This window comes from Schistosoma mansoni, chromosome 1 (assembly GCF_000237925.1).
Source record: "Schistosoma mansoni strain Puerto Rico chromosome 1, complete genome".
Lineage (NCBI taxonomy): Eukaryota > Metazoa > Platyhelminthes > Trematoda > Strigeidida > Schistosomatidae > Schistosoma > Schistosoma mansoni.
In genome coordinates, this window is record NC_031495.1 from 8782906 (window position 1) to 8800723 (window position 17818).

The following is a 17818-nucleotide window of genomic DNA, read 5'->3' on the forward strand; positions in this document are numbered from 1 at the left end:
TCAAACCCAACCTAATATCAATAGAAAGAATAATAATAACCTCACCCTATTGTAGTACATAAAAACAAATGTTAGTATGTTTATAAATTCACTTTACATTTAGAATAGACTGATTAGATCATTAAATTTGATAGTAAATATACAGGCCTTAGAAATTCACAGAAAGTTTATGTATAATGTGTGTAAACATGGGATATAGTTTTTTTTTAATAATAATATTACACATTAAAAGGAGTGTAGGCTGAAATTCCTTCATTTATTTTGTCTAACATTTATCTACATTATACAGATATCGTTATGATATTGTATTGTGGGTTACTTATATCCATATAAGTAGTATATGGTGATGGTCAGACATGGAATGTATTTTGGCAGAAGATCGATAAGGAAAGAACATGAATGAAGCGCACTCGGTATGAAAATGCATGAACAATGAAATCAGAGAAGATGGACTGATATTTGTAGAAGGAACAGTCAGCATTGAGACAATCGATTGTTATTGTGCAATTGAACTGCTTAGAAAAAATATTTTTTCATTACTTATAAGGTTTTTAACGTGGTGTTAGGTAATGAACTCTGTATTCAAATAAATAAACCTTGTTTTCCCAGGATAATTACTTAATAAATCTTCCAACTGGATGCTTGAATCCATTTCCCAAGCTCCATCATAACCCCAGGCTAAATCTACATGAAGACTTGAACATGAGAGAAAAGGTATGAAGTGTGGAAAGGACGCTTTACCCCGACGTTCGTTTGTATACAAAAAACTTTAGGTAGTTATGACATTTCCAATGGCCTTCAGCTTCTGGAAGATTCTAGAACTCTGCTAGAACAGTAGCAGAACAGGTAATCATCCAATCAGAAATGCGACACCTGACTCTGAACTTTCTAGATGTCTCTGAGAAACGTATATTCAATGCAGATTGAATAAAATACTTTCCAGTGTTTTTTGAGGGACCTTTTGGGCTTATTTCGAGAAATATTCTGGGTTTCCCTGACATTGGCTTTCTTAATGTTGAGATTTATGATTACAAGTGAGGACAACTTTGCAACAAAATACCGTTTAAAACATAATGAAAAGATCGAGCTTTTTGACATTGATCTCGAACTTTAAAATCAACCTTATTGAATGGAAATTCAATAGGGATGATTACTCTCAGTAACAACTTACATGAAGTCATCTTAAAACTTAAACAATTCAATTTGTTCAACGATAATGACGATAATGTGAAATCAAAACCCAAGTAAAATAGGTTGAATCGCAAAAGTAACCAATTGGATATTGTTACGGTTTCATATGTTTTGAGTTTCTCAGATTGAAAAGTTGATGCAGTTCTTTAAAATACAACCGAGCAAGTATCTGTTAGAATTTTTTATTTCATGATATATTTAAACTCTGTTGCTACAATTTTCAATGATGAAAGTCATTTTAATTATTTGATATCAACTTGTTATATCTTGTGGCCGAGTGGATGCCTAGGTAATGTGTAACTTGATAAGACCGCCAATCAGGGAGCAGTGAATTATCGATTGCGACTGTGACACACGAAACCGTACGAGCAGTCTAGAGCGCTAACCGGTCCTGCTTCTACCTAGCCCAGTCAGTTAAGTCCAAAACACCAATAACAGCCTCTGTGGTATGAATCATCATTCACAAACATACTGGGTTTATATACCAACCAAACAGACCACATCGTACCATAAAATAGAAAATAACATTTGTACAATATTTAGCCAAATGTGACTGTGGATAGGGGGGAAGGAATCAATAAACTGATAATAACTCAAGAATCGTATAATAATAGTACAAAGGTCAAAATAAAGCTAATGATAAGAGGAACACGAATATGATTAGATTAGTTATTTAACAATTATACAATAGGAAAAATACATATTACATTGGTCCACAAATAGTCCTCAAAAGTTACCATTCACAATTCTCTTCGGGATACAACACAACTATCAACAATAAAAATTGACAGCTTATTTTAAAAGTTGTTACTTTTGGTACCAAACGATGACGAATGAACACATACTCACTAATGACTACCTTCTAGAGAAAAATTCTGAAGCTCTGTTGAGAAGTCGTGGCCAGTAGAGTTAATTCTTGTCGGGTATGAGGCAATTACCTACCTACCTACAGTAATATCTTCAGCCTACAACCTGAATATCAATAGTATCTTTTTTTTCTTCAAATTATGTGACTTAGCCCCTTTTAAACATTTGGCTATCAGTTTGAATCACTTATTGACATATAAAGAAAAAAAGCATGATTAATGAATTAAGGGAGAAGAATATTAACTAGTGATAAACACATGATTAAAACGTAGATATTTGACATTTATTTAAAGTAGAGAGGTAAATTACCTTAGAGATCTACGTCAACCTATACATTCATATTTCGGTATTTTCTTGGCGAATAAAAATAACTGAATAATTTCAAGACAATTTATCTACTACATTCAACTAGTTAGTACAAAGAACTACTTATTTCAAACTGGTGTACAGTTACATTGAGTAAACAGATGTTTTTACCAATTGAAGGTCACTATAGTTCCCTTTTTATTGTCTTTGAGAAAGCGAGAAAAGAGATGTGAATAGAATGACAACAATTCATTTTATTTCACTAGGTTCTCGTCAGTTGCTTACAACTTGTATTGTTTTAAAGTCTAATTTATAAAGTGGTTTGAGCATACTGGCAAATGAATTTAGTTGGGAGTTCATATAATCACATATCAGCATAGTATAATAAATATCTTATAATTCAAAATCTTTTTGAGTGCAATGTTCTATTTTGCTCGAAACCAGAAATTTGCTAAGTAACAAGCCTTTACTAAATAGTAATCATAATTTCTCCGTGATTGCTGTCCCCAGAAGGTTCTACCAGTCAGGGTCCTATACAGATCGGAAGTCAGTTGTTCGATGAGAAAGAAAACGACTGAATAATCTAAAAGAATGAATTAAAGTCAATAATCACAGACGTTCACTATTAGATATTGACAAGTTGACAACTTCAAAACTTGATTGAAGTCAACCAAGTAGTTTCACCATACTAAGCAACTATAAATCAGGTAAATTTTGTAAACATAGATACCTAACACAAACATTTGGGACCTGGCCTGACGATTCATACTCGTGTGTTTATACTAATAATTCGATTTTAATAAATAGAATATTGGATTCAAGCACTCATTTATACAGTAACACTAATTTGAATGTTATAAAACATTCGATCTTTTATTAGGTACAGTTCAAATGACTTTAGAAACTTCAAAGTACCCGTGTGAAAATGAGTGTATTTTCTGTAATTTTTAAAAGTATGATTAATCTGATATGAAGTATTATATAACTACCTTACAGAATTTAATTGTGGTTGAAATCACATTTGTCAGTATGCGGTTGTGAATAGTGTTGAATTTGATTAAAACCATGGATGTATTTAAGTTAGACAACATGGGAGCACACACTAAACCTTTCGTCTCATTATGGGGCTCCTCAGTGATGGGCATCCACAACTCTGCGACCGAGTCGATTTGTAGTCTCGATAAAATCAAGCAATCTATACAACATTACAGTGACAATTAACATGTGCTCACAACTGACTGGTTTCGGGAGGAAATTTTTGAAGTTCTATTGGAGTACAACTGTGTAGATCGTAAGGCAGTTATTCAACGAAAACAATGATAGATGGTAGTGCAATATCTCTAACTGATTGAAGTTATTCATTAACATCGTTGGATATCACCTCAATGAAGTAGAGGTTAAGTGTCTTCACACGAAACTAATGGACTGTATTTGAGACCGGTACTCCAGACTTTTAATTATTATATATCTTAGATCACTTCATGATTTCAATGAAATTACATTTCTTAAAATTAAATAAAATCATCACTAAATAAACCATCCGTCTACAATATCATGGGTTTTCGGAACAATCAGAAATTTCTTACCATATTGTACAAAAAATATACCTTCCAACCATTTGATGTCCGTCATTATTGTTTTCCTCTTGAATTAATCTAATCAATAGACGGAAAAGCGAAATGTTAATTCTAATTTTAATGAATTGACTAATGTGGATATTTAAAATACATTACTTTTTTGTTACATTACATTTATACGAATTCATTGTCCGTATTTCTACTATAAAAATAAACTTCTACCCGAAGTTTGTACTGATAATGTCGTTCACAAGAGCGATGAAACTTCCACGACCAAAGCATTCAGCTCAGAGAACAAAACTCCATCAAAATCATCCATGTGAGCTACAAATCTTCTCCACCATTGTGCTTTCATGTATTTAGTTATTTATAAAATAACATTTGGGTTACTATTTCACTCCACAAAAACATCGTCCTTATTATAACTTATATACATATATATGTCAGAGCTAATTCTCAGAGTATAATCAAATCCAATTCAACTCGAATTCAAGTTCGATTAAAAGTCAACTTTAATAGGAAACAAATCAAAGAAACATATCATTCATTACAATCAAATCGAACACAGCTAATAATAGTGTGGAATGAGCTTTGGATATCAACATCAATATTTACATAAATTAGTAGTAAATTATCTTTTGAATGCGTTTACAATCAATAAAATAATTATCAATTGAGGCTAGACCACCGGGGAAAATCTGGAAGCACTAGGGTTTGAATCTCGCGAGGCGAGATCGTGGATGTGCACTGCTGAGGAGTCCCACAATAGGACAAACGGCGTCCAGTGCTTCCAGGTTTTCCATGGTGGTCTAGCTTCAATTGACTAATGAATTCAATTATAAAATTACTAAAATCTCCACAAAACCCCCTTCTGATAAAAAAAAGTCAAATTCAACAATTTCTTTTCAATTCTAAATTTGATTCAAGGTAGTTTATGGAATCGAAAAAATATATGTTGAATCCATTCAGCATTGTTTGTTTGATTCTTCCCATCGATTTGTTATGACTGCAACTGGTCAGTCTCTAATTGGCATATGTGCATACTGTGCGTATTGCCTCGATATAGCCTTAATTCACAAGCATGGTAAGCAGAGATGTTGAATCACTACGATTTAGATGCCAAGGGAGATAAAAACACATATAATGATAAAATTCACGAGAAAGAAAACGAGGATTCCATTTATCGTACTGCTCATACTTGTGATACAATGAAGTTATATATTACTTTTAAACTAAATCACAATGTAAATAGTACTATGATTATTTTCTTTCATGAATAAGGAATCCACCCGCAAACAGAATATGCTAAATGTAACGAAAAGTAGATAATATAATATAATGTTAAAAAAAAAGATCATCAGCTAAATAATGACACTTTCTAATGTATGGAAACTGTTCAATGATTAATGCATGTGTTCCAAAATGCTGTAAAACGGTACAATGATATATTTTATTTATTTATTTTATTATTATTAGCTTTATTCAATATTATATTTTTGGTACAATATGGAATTCTCAGCACAAAGTACTTCAACAAGTTTCCGTCTCTTACTTCTTCGTCCTTCCTGACGATAAATATTGAGTGATCGCCAGCTAGAAATTAACAACCCAGTCAATCGACATCTGGATAATGTACATTCTTCTCGCTGCATATTGCCAGCAACCACGATATCTCTAATTAGGCCTTCTATAACCTTTACAGCGAAAGGTCTTACACTTTTCAGAAACGCATCTGAATAGGTTGTGCGATTAATAGGCATAATGATGTATTAAAACAAACGAAATTAGATAACTTGTTGAAATATCTAGATGACAGGAACAGGTAGCTCAGATGTTTAAACAGGCGCCAATGTTCAATGAATGTTATAAATCTATGTATTTTATAGGTAATAATAATAATAATCAGTTTGCATGGATATGATGGTTCATAATTACAAATACGAATTGTTCTTTTATTAATTATTGATATGTTAAGTCCAAAAAACCGAAATTTCTATTTGATTGTATGAAGTAAGGTAACCATTTTTCTTATTTGCCAACATTTAATGAAAGTAATAATGTGTAAATTCTTTAAACTGTTTGTAATGGGTTATGTTTATTTAGGTAATTAATAAAATGGTTGGGAAATTCATCTGAAAGCGTAACTCAATACCTTTCTATAGTTTAGAAATCGGTGGGTTAGCGTTATTTTTCTGGTTAGTATTTCTACAGGAAGGGGTCGCTAACCCCATGCCCAACCCTCCTCCTTTACCCGGGCTCGACACCGGCAGTACCTATAGAAGAGCTACAGGCGGAGTTAGAAATTGACAGACCAATATGAATGAAAGTAATATCACTGAGTCAAAACAGTCAGCTATTAGGAATCTAGGTAAGTAAACGAAAGAATATGGCCATTAGTTTAGAGAATTCAACTAATAGATTCGACGTTTATTTAATTCATATGGAATAGATTTAGAGAAACATGGGATTTAATTAGTATTCGTCAGTTCACTGTTGTCAGTCTACATATGGGCTACTGAGAAAACATAGAAACATGATTAAAAGATAGGTTAGTATCGGCCCTGGTACGCCCGATGGTGGATAAATTCCGCTCTCCCTCTCGAAAGGCTCTAATATGGCCATGCCTATACATTCACTCTCGAGAGAGTCTTACTGGCTACCTTCTCGTGACGGGAGTATTATGTACGACAATGAAATGATGAAAAGCAAATGCCGGGTTGGTGGATATGAAGGATCCACCTAGAGAAGTTGGAAGATCCTGGCGTATGAACCAAATGTGGGGCACCGACTGCTATGAGACTTCATCTCCTCATGTTGCTCCGCTACCTTGTTGATTGAACTTTTAGGGTAATTCTTGGATATTGACCTTCTAAGAAAACCACTTTCTTCAGTCTGGGTTCTCGAATAGTATTCCAGCACTCACACAAATCAAATGATTTGTGAAGTGCATATATTTGGTGCCTTCTTGCACCAGTGTCTATGTGTTTAAATAAAATAAATAAATATCAAACGGAAAGTAATAGTTTATACCAGATTATCATTGCAAAATGAAAATATTTTTTTCTAAGAGTCCGACTTGTCATAAGTTTTATCGTTTAATTGTAATACGATAATGAATTCTTCATTTCACATAGCTAGCTTTCTCGAAATGTCTTGATTAAAGCAACTACCCGTATTTCAGTATGTTTACACTCATGAATATAAAGTAATCATTACATAATAGAATTCCCTAGCAGTAAAGCGAAAAATTACCTATAGATACTCATGTATCTACTTTGAAATTGACTGAAGCTTCCATGTTATAAATTTCAGACAACGTAAAAACCGACATGTCTCAACATCCTCGATTTTCAAATCAGTGATAGATAGAGTGATTGAAATCACCAGTTGGGGAAACACACCGAGAGAATTTTCGTTCTTGGAGTATTAAACGTTACAGTAAAGCAGATTACAACCACACAGAACATTGATCTATTCATAAAATTAAATAGTATGTTAACTGTGATTAACTAAATCAGGCCTTCGAATAGAATAAATGTTATATCTGCATTGCTTATCACGTGTACCTGAAAAAACAGACAAACAAGGAACCACTACAATATTCCTACAACGCAACGTAAGAACACCAAGACTGGGACGAATGAAGATTCATTAACCCTAAAACCTGACGACCACCCGAGTCGAAAATACACTCATTTATATAATAATTGTACACTCATTTTGATAATTAATTAGAATACAATCATACATATACAAAATATCTATAGTTGTAACAAATCACATGCTATATGTCACGCTAAGCATGGTTCATGTTAATTAAATAAAAGAATATCGTATCTTCAATATAACATCACATTCAAATAAATTATTAATATACCGAATAAAATTTCACACAAGACAATAAACCAAATCTCGCACTGAGAAACCTTCATATTGAGCTAAAAAAGAAGACGGAACTAATGTTGGACAAAAGCTGCAATGAGTAATAGAATGTAGCTTTACCTTTTCATATATATATATGCAAGGAAGAACCGAGAGAAGAGTACATGTTCGCATTTCTGAGCATGTTCCTAAGAAACTGAGGCTGCGAGGGACCAGGGCTTTCAACAGTGCAATAGCTCAGCATTTACTCGGCACCGGGCACACCGTTGACATTTCTCATGCTTTCAGAATTAAAGAAGTGCAACTGCCCTCCGGTTTGCTGAAGCGATCGCGATAAAAATACTCAAACCGGATCTATGTACTCAAAAAGAGACATTGATAAACTTATTACTATCCTGTGGGTGACGAAATCCGACTCACACGTCCTCGTCGTGCCTCCTGGATCATGGGACTGTTTTCCATGAACTAACGTGAGCGGTTAATCGTGGGTGGTGGAGATCGGACTAATTACCCACTCTATCAATACACAAAAAACGATTACGAGTGCTACAAGTAGTCGTTGCATAACTATTGAGAGTTCAAAAAGAGAGATAAAATAAAAAAAGTCTGCCCAAATAAAAGCTAAGGAAAAAGACAAAAAAAGGTTCTGTGTGAGTGTTATGTAATGGTTCAACGTGGCATTGCAGAAACAGCTATCTCACCCCAGTAGTTGTGCCATGCTGTGGCACTCTTCTCCAGAAGGGCCTACTAGGCTTCACCATTCCATATGGCTGGAAGGGGTACTGCCCTGGTAATCCATTCTCTTATTTTTGGTTTTTTGTTTTATTTTTTTGATGTCAGTTTTAATTTGGTTAATATTTAGTCTTTATTATATTCCTCTTCCATTATCCAATTCTTAAAACACCATTTCACTCACCCATTTCCGCTCACTTGTCTCTCTTAAATTATATGAACTCTCCAAATTCTATTCATCAGTTATTACGTAACCCACCCTAATTGTTTTTAATTCCATGACTCCTTCATTACCTCTAAAATTATCACACATTTGATCTTGTCTGTCTTTGAATTCCACTCAACTATTACGCCACCCACCCTATATGCTTCCTTCATTCTAATACCTTATAACCTCTGACCTTTCCTTTCACATATGCACATATATAGTTATCATTGATAACCTTCTGTTATTCCAATCCTTTACATTCAATTATCTCAATTGTTCCATACTATTTATTATCTCCATTCTAAAACTCTAATACATTTTTGGTTGTAAACAGCTGATGAGAAACCACGAAATATAATGAATTCATATTATTCTGCATCAATATTTGTTCTGTCTTTATTTACATTTAATATATATTGACTGAGATGTAGTATTTATAAGGGTTAAGGTTTCGTAATTTGTGAAGTAACTTATTAGTGTTTCATACACATTAATGATTACATGTTAACCTGTTGAGTAGATTGTCCATCTTACATTTCTTCGTTAGTCTTTACATTGATGTACCTTTTGAATGTAAGATATTTTTGAAGAAAAAATTGATAATTATCGGGTAAAAAATGGTGTTATTTAATTGTTCAAGATTGATTTCCGGTTTAAAAAATAATTTCAGAAATTATTTCAGTCAAGTGACCGAAGGTCCTGGATTTTAGTCCCGGGTTCGTGGATACACTCTGCTGAGGAGTCTCATTCTAGGACGACACGGACGTTCAGTGCTTCCAGGTTTTTAGTGGTGGTTCAACATTATTCGATTAATGATCTCAATTTAAAAAAAATAAACGTTTTGCATGGTGTTTCGTTACATGAAGAATATCTCCATTCAAATGAGTTGATGATCAAAAAATAGGCAAATAGTCACTTGGACTTGACAAATGGATTTGTGATTATATAGAATGTCTGATGAATTTATATAACTGGTTATAATTATTGTATTCAATGATTTTGACAAATGCTAACGTAGTGTATTATTTGAGCATGAAACTGCGACCGGTAAGATGATCTTGGTCAAAACATTGAAAATATATTTTTCGAACAGATTAGTATTTGTTCTTTACAAAATCCTAATATGATATGAACAACTGCCATTCTGGGGCTTCATCAGCTATTTGTGACTGAACGCCATTAGGTTTAGTTTTAATTCAATTAATTGTAACACAATAATACTAATAATATAAATAACGCAAATAATATACAATGAATTATGAAGTTACCTTTTTACAGGTGACTCCGTCCGTAGCTCTTCTAGGATTAATGACCATCGCAAGCCCGGGTTAAGGAGAGGAGTTGGGCATGCGGTCAGCGACCTCACTCCGTAGAAAACAACCTTGCTAAAAAACGCTAACCAGAAAAGTGAGTTTTCACAGTTCACACTTTCGGTAAATAATACAGCAACTTCGAATGCACTTCTTTGGTATCCTTTCTTTTTGCTAGTATAATACTTTACAGGCATTTCGATCTAATCCGTTTGATGTCAAGTCTACAGAATGAAGTTCCCAGTAATGAATTTATTAAAGATAATAGTTAACTTTGTAAAGTTCTGACTTGGTAATCTATAAGTTAGGCGTTCATATGTGACACTGAAGGCCCCAAGTTCCGTTTGTTTATGCATATTGATGAGGAGTCCCATGTGCTAACGAAATGGCCTTCCAGTGCTTCCAGGTTTTCCGTGATGCTTTAACTAAGATCAGTTCATGATTTAAACTATGAATCGATTCATCTGGTAAACCATTTAGTTGCAAACAATGACTCTAGTCAGTTTTATGGTTCCTATAGGCACTCGAATAATAATAATAATAATATCAATGTAAAAATGTTTGAAGTGGTCGTAAAAAGAATATGTAGTAGTCATCATTTTGAATTTACCCTTTGTGATACATCGTGACTGCATAGTTTCATTCGGGCTATTGAATGAATGACAAGCAAACGGTAATTATAACTTTTCATTTAAATTTGATTAACTGACTGCCTTCAATCGTCAAAGTAACATGAACAGGAGTCTGAAATTAATAAAACTTGTGCAAATGATAGAGTGATATCCTATAAACCTCTAATCTAGATTGAAGCATCTCAATACACCTTAACACAGAAATTATTGTTTAAGATGACTCATAGTATGTATATGTACTACTGTACTTCTGGTTGCTGTATTTTGTGATATTGTGGTGTATCCCAACCTAAGTACTTGTTCACTACAATAAAACTGAAGACTGGGCTAGAAGAAGAGTATATGTTTTGTACTAACAACAGTTAGGATTGTTATTAACATGAAACTCGAGCTTGACCATGTTAGTCTAGTGATAGCCAGAAATTGTATACATGTGTGTAAATAAACATACCCTAGAATCTTAAAGACTAATCACTTCTCTGGATATTGATCTACCTGGACTCATAATAGTTTAACTACAAAAGTTTCGTGAATTCTTAATACACACAACACATAATTAATCATAATACTTCTCCATAGATCACTGACCATTATGTCCCCGTTACCAAAGCATAGTGAGTTTTCTGATTCTCATGTGAAGAAACACCATAAAAATACATGGATTTACAGATACTACTAATTTACTTCAGGTTAATTAATGACTATGTAGAATGTAGTGAATGTGATTAGTTTAGGCTACTGAAGATTGATTATATATTTTGATGTATTTTTAAAGAAAGTGTTTAACAAACTCCCAAATAAATGTATAAAATAACTGTAATTTCTGATAAATAGTCCTTTTTAGCTCAATGAGTATGTATTCTAAACAACATCAGATATCACGTTGCTATCACTGATTTGTTATAAGCTTGAATCTATACATCCAGAATAACATTACAACGGTCACAAAGATGGAGTAGATTGGTCGGTATGGCTTTTAAAATGCGTAGATTGATTTCATCCGATCCATCAACACGAGAACTTTTAGAACTATCCAGATACATTAGTTTTTTTTCAAATGCCTGGTCACTCAATTCTTTATCTTTATTTTCAGAAAATTAACTGATTAATTACTGCTCAGGTTCATGTAGATTTAACTACGTAAAACAGATGTACACGTATGTTGTCTTCCCAAAAGTCTAATAGGTTTTTGGTCCAGTGGTCATTGTAACTCTTTCAACAAACTTAGGTTGATTATCATAAAAGTTGCCAGTTGTTCATCATCATTGTAAGTAGAAAATTTTTAGGAAGGAAAATTAATATCCAAATAAGTTGATTACACAATCACTCAAACTACTTTTTCATTTAAAAGTAGTATTCTAATCCACAGTGTATAATTGCCTAAAATCATTTATGTAGGAATGCAAAAATGTAATGATATTGTGTTTTCTAGCCTGAATGATTGGATCTTGAATTTCTCATTAAATGTTTGGGCAGTATTAATAACAAATATTAAGTACAAAAGTAATCCATTTTATCACTGAGGAAAAATACAGATCAGCAAAGAAAGTTTCCTCGTTTCAACAATATCATTTCCTGAAGTCATACAGTCTTATAATGATTTAATGAATATATGGGTCTATGAAATTCTAGAAAAATATTAAGTCTTAAAAAGTCTTGAGATTTCAAGTACCAAAAGACAGTTACGTAATGATCTAGAAGCGAATCAAAAACAGGAAGATGAAAATAATTTACCGGTCAGAAGTAGGACAGACAATTGTTCACTTGATAGATATGAAGAAGTAATGAAAAACGTAAACATCATGATAACAATTGCGTGATAATTATATGTTATAAGTGGGTAATCATAAGTCATTGAAATGTAAACGATAACACGCAAAATGTAAGGGGTGTTAAGGAAATGAATATGAGATTGTATACAAAGTTGAGGCCTGAGCTACTTAAATGTTTTAAATTATTCAATGAACAGTATTTTGATTGTGTTTGCTTTGAGACCAATTGTTTTAGTGCACAGATTATTTTGAAAAAAGATTCTGATGGGGTAACGTACTCAGAATTGATGAAATACTCTTGTATTGAGTTATTGATTGTTTTGCATTCACCTTTTAAATTTCACTATGGGTAACGTTCTAAGATGCGTTTAGATAACGTTTGCTTTGTGTGGTCAATATAACCTTCTTTACAAGAGCAAGTTAGCTTATAAATGCATATTGATCTGGCCCAAATCAAAAGTACATCTTTACACATCCAAGAATATTAGATCGAATGGAGAAGATGATACAAAATTTAACAGTGTACAATATTTTCCTTAGAGATTATGTCGCTCGTTATGTCAGAATGTCTACTATCATAGTTTCTCTTTCAAACTCAATATTCATGAAGAGAGATTTCCTTTAAACCAGAAATGATCTTTTATATTTTAGTTTTGTTTTCAAGTCACTTTAAATGAACCTAAACTAATCATCATTTTCGACCAATGGTTATCTGATCTGGGGTAGTACATTGTCTAATTTTTTTCAAGTAGCATAGTCATCTAACTCTCAGTGATACAAAGTGAATTAGATTCCTTTCTCTGATTAGTGGAGGCCAACTTTGTAAATTCATGTATTGATCATTTCATGTTAATTTTCTGTTTATGAATGTTTATAGCGGATCGTCTAACCATTTCAATAGGATATCGAGGAAGTGAAACTCCGAGTTCACCTCTGCTTGTAATTCCAATTCAGTTGTACGATGTTAATTATTGAATTTATCCAAGGTAATAGAGGAGTAGATATTTTTTTGTATTCAATTTTTGTATAAACGCAAGCTCTTGATAATTAACTAAAGTATCATATTCTCCAGATTAACGATGAAGCAATCGGCCAGAAAAGAGATCAGCGGTGAAATCATCGCTTCACTAACGGTTTATCCATAAAACTAATTATTAAGTTTAATCAACTATACAAGCTATATTGAAGCAGTAATCTCAATTATAAATGAATATGTTTGTGCAGTATTGACTAGTGAAACAAATAATTATCCTGTTGGAATTATTACAGAATATTCTATGCAAAGAGACAATGTACAACGGTAGTGAAGTGAGTAAGGACACGAGTGGGAACTATACAATGTACCTGACAGGCTATCTCACTGAAATCTAACAACCACACAGTAAACAGTTAATTTGCCAACTATCAATCAATTGTCTCAATCTTGACCGTTCCTTCTGCAAATATCAGTCCATCTTCTCTTATTTCATTGTCCATGCATTTTAATACCAATCACGTTCCGCTTCCGTTTTTATCTCATCGGTCTTCTAATGAAATACATTCTCTACCTGACCATTGTCATATACTACTTATGTGAATGTAAGCAACCGACACCACAGTACTGTAACATTAACCTTTGGAAATGAAAATTACTTAATTCTTTAAAAAAATGTTTTCAAGTTTATCTTTTTTTTCAGTAATCAGATCTTTGTTATGTTTAATATGATATAAATTAAATAGTAATACATCACAATGCTTATGATAGTATCCTTTAATAAAAGTTTACTATATGAAATGTCTTCGATTCATCATTCAACAACGCCAAATATCTTTGAAGGAAGTTGAAAATCTAATGAATGTAAACAGATGAAAATGTTCATTTTGTTCAGATCTATTTTGATTATGTAATAGAATGTAATTTACAAATGGTTAGCCTATTTTATTCACGTGATGATGTCATAAACCATGCACGTATCTATGACTGAATGCAGAGTAATCAACGGTTTCCTTTTTGGTAATGCCGTAAAAATGTACATCTGATCATGAAATAATAATAATAATAATGATAATAATAATAATAATAATAATAATATGGTATCACTTGTTACCCCACATGTAAAGACTGAATGATCAACATACATAACTGGGGATAAACGAGAATGCTTTTTGTACAATTCTAGCATAGTTCATGTATTCTATTATATTGACATCTTGTATATATGATAAAATCAATGTTGGATGGTTCATTGACTATCGATGAAATGCACTAGGTATGTTTAGAATGAACTAATCTTATAATCATAAGTTAGATCTGTTTAATCAAAACTAACCTGAATAGGTGATAATGTACATTTTTCTGAATCATCTATTAGAACTTTATTTACATTGATATGACATATATGTGATATAGGATTGTTATGTATTATACATTTGTTTTCAGTCATTGATGAATTGATTGGAAGATTAACGGATTCATTTACAAAAATCAAAGAAGTTGGTTTAATATTGGATACAGATGGGTTTCTTTGACTGCATGATAATGTAGGGGTATAATTTAAAGATGAGACAGATTGATCTGTATAATCTTCGAAATATTTTGAGACTATATTAGAATTCATATCATTTAATTTTAATGAATGATCAGTTGGACTATGATTAGTATCTACAGATTTACGTGAAGAACATTGATGGTGTTGTTTGTCAAGTGTAATTTTTCTTGGATATGAACGGTGATTGTTTAAATATTTAGTATAGTGACATTTATATGCTAGAAATGTGAGAAAGATGAATAAAACAAGGCTAATACAAGTTAAACAAGCTAACAACCATATATTAATTTGTTTATTAACCCCCTTTAATTGAATGTATAAATTCCCTTTTTTACGATTCATCTGATATTGGTTGGTATTATGTGTATGATTATTATTATTGGATGTTTCATTCGAAATAATGGTGTAGTTTTTAAAAGTAGACAATGAAAATCCTAAAATGGAATTAGTAATCTGTGAAGATTGTGATGATCTTTCTAGGATATTTGTAATTACATCTTTGTTGTTGTAGTCATCTTGACTGATATATGTTGTTGCACTGTCAGCGGGAATGTTTGATGAACTCTGAATATCAACATTTTTCGACTCAAATGATAGTAACCTAGAAATAGTAAAACAGATAATAATAATAGTAGGTAAAATAAATGAAATCAAGGGAATAGAAGGTCAGTGGGTGATTTTCAATTGATTCTTGGGGTGAGTATTGAAGATGTTGGAAATTTTTGAGCTATTTCATCAGTTTTCATTGTTTGAGTTTTTATTGTATGATTACTACATAATTGAACTATTATGGTTCTATATTTCACTTTCTTATAAGCTTCTATTCGTCCTGTCAACTATTGCTATGCACTTCACTGTCCTTCAGTTATTGTTAATTATATATTTACAATTTAGCTTGTTCATTACCATATTTTGCTTATTAATGTGTCAACTATGACGTTTTTCAAGGTCTGATGTTGTCCGTTATGTCTGTATGTAGACTCATGTGTGCTTGAAATATAATCATCGAAGCTTTCCGGCGGTGTTCTTTTATTCAAAGGAAAGGAGAAGCCGTTTATATCAGTGGACTAATAATAGTCAAGGTTTCCCGTCATTGTTCCAGGTCAGTGTTTCTAACCTAAAAATGTCATTGGTTGAGTAACTAGTTGACAGATGGACAAGTGTCCTCGGATTTGAGAAGAATAAATCGGAATTTTGAACAGAGTTATTTCCTGAGACACTAACTAAGGAAGTGAAGGCTAGCAAACATTATAATATCAACCGTGAAACGTCTTTGAGAAAAATCATTGGTGGAATTACATAAAATTAAATATTTAGTAATTTTAAACAATTCAGGTCACATGATTACATCTGGTAGTCTACATTTTCCTTTTATCATCACCCATTATTTATTGAAGCCACGATTTAGATTGAACATGGTAAATTATGTAAATGTAATCTGAATTAATAAATAGTGTCATGACATGAAGCACTAGTGTATAAAAAGTTACTATAAATTAGAAGAACTACTTATTACAGTAGGCCATCTTTTAGACAAGAGCTATAAAGTGGATTCATGTAATCCGTTTGAAGATATCGATAAGCACTCCAATTCTATTTTACTCAAATCCCCAGAAAGCACGGCAAATTGAGGTCATAAACTTGAGGTTTGTGTTCATAAAAATTCAACAAGTAATTCCCAAATAACCTGATAACCTTGTGACTCATTGTTCCCCTGATTAATTGTAACCACAATCTTCTGAGTTGAACTCATATATATATTGCGTAATAAGCTGTTCTCAATATTCCAGAACTATCAACTCAAACAAATGTAGGACATTAATTCTTAGCTTCTTTCACATAACACTCCACTTATTTTAATGGTGATGAATAATCCACTCAGTTTGAAGTTCTTCGGAACATGTTCAATGTTAACTTTCAATACAAAATGATTGTGAGCAGCCGATGAGAAATCAAGAAATATAATGAATTCGTATAATTCTTCACCCATGCCTGTTCTAGCTTTATGTGAATTCATCATATTCTACAAATATTGTCGTTCTTACTTTGTTTACTAGCGACAAATGAAACGTGATCATTTAGAATGGATGGTTAAAACAGATAAAATGATAAAGATATTGAAAGTAGCTCGAATATTAGAAAAAGTAACTTTGATTTCTAAAGATGACCTCAGCATTAAAATTTTTAATCATTATCCAACTAATTTTGTCCCTAATACAGGAAACATTAGATGTTTTAAATTACAAATCACATTATAAACAATGATGGATAGCGGCTAGCAGTGGAACACAGGACGCGCGTTTCTTCTTATTTAGGACTCGTCAGCTGGATATAACTGGATCTCAGAGTTGAAGTTCACTCTGGGACTTGAACTCACTACCGTTTGCTTCAAACGCCATCGCAATATCCACTTTGCTAAGCTGAAACGTGTTTCTCGAAACATGGTTTATTCTTGTCATTTTTTAGAATCTTTTCTAGTACTTGGTAAGCCTCATTTGAGTGGTAACCTTCGCGTTATGAAACTGTTTCAATAATTTTGTGTATAATCCAGGAAAATCAAAATTAAATATCTAATATATGGGCATTTACCTAATACATTTGGCATATTTTCTAACTTACTCATCAACTGAACGTGATATGGCTAAAAGCGGTTGAAACGTGGGCACATATTCAACTTTCCCAAATCTTTCCACTTGAATAAATGGTAGATATGATAGACCCGCAGCTAGGTCATTCAACAACAGACCATTATAATACACACCTAAAGGTGGATAACAAACAGAGAATATTAAATTAAACATGAAAATGTAAAT

The 17818-nt window shown here is 32.5% G+C and overlaps 1 protein-coding gene and 1 non-coding gene across 2 annotated transcripts in view; both read right to left on the minus strand.

Annotated features, from left to right (window-relative positions):
• Positions 1–14771: 14771 nt before the first annotated feature.
• Smp_123840 (hypothetical protein) overlaps positions 14772–17818 on the minus strand; it is a gene marked incomplete at both ends in the record, with an annotated part of 29242 nt that continues 26195 nt past the window's right edge. The window contains 2 exons of the mRNA XM_018793162.1: positions 14772–15606; positions 17625–17766. Coding sequence (XP_018647702.1) covers positions 14772–15606; positions 17625–17766 — 977 coding nt within the window. The remainder of the gene's footprint in view (positions 15607–17624; positions 17767–17818) is intronic.
• Smp_tRNA_01539_Pseudo_TTG.1.1 lies at positions 17359–17429 on the minus strand. The gene has a single exon. It is a non-coding gene (tRNA).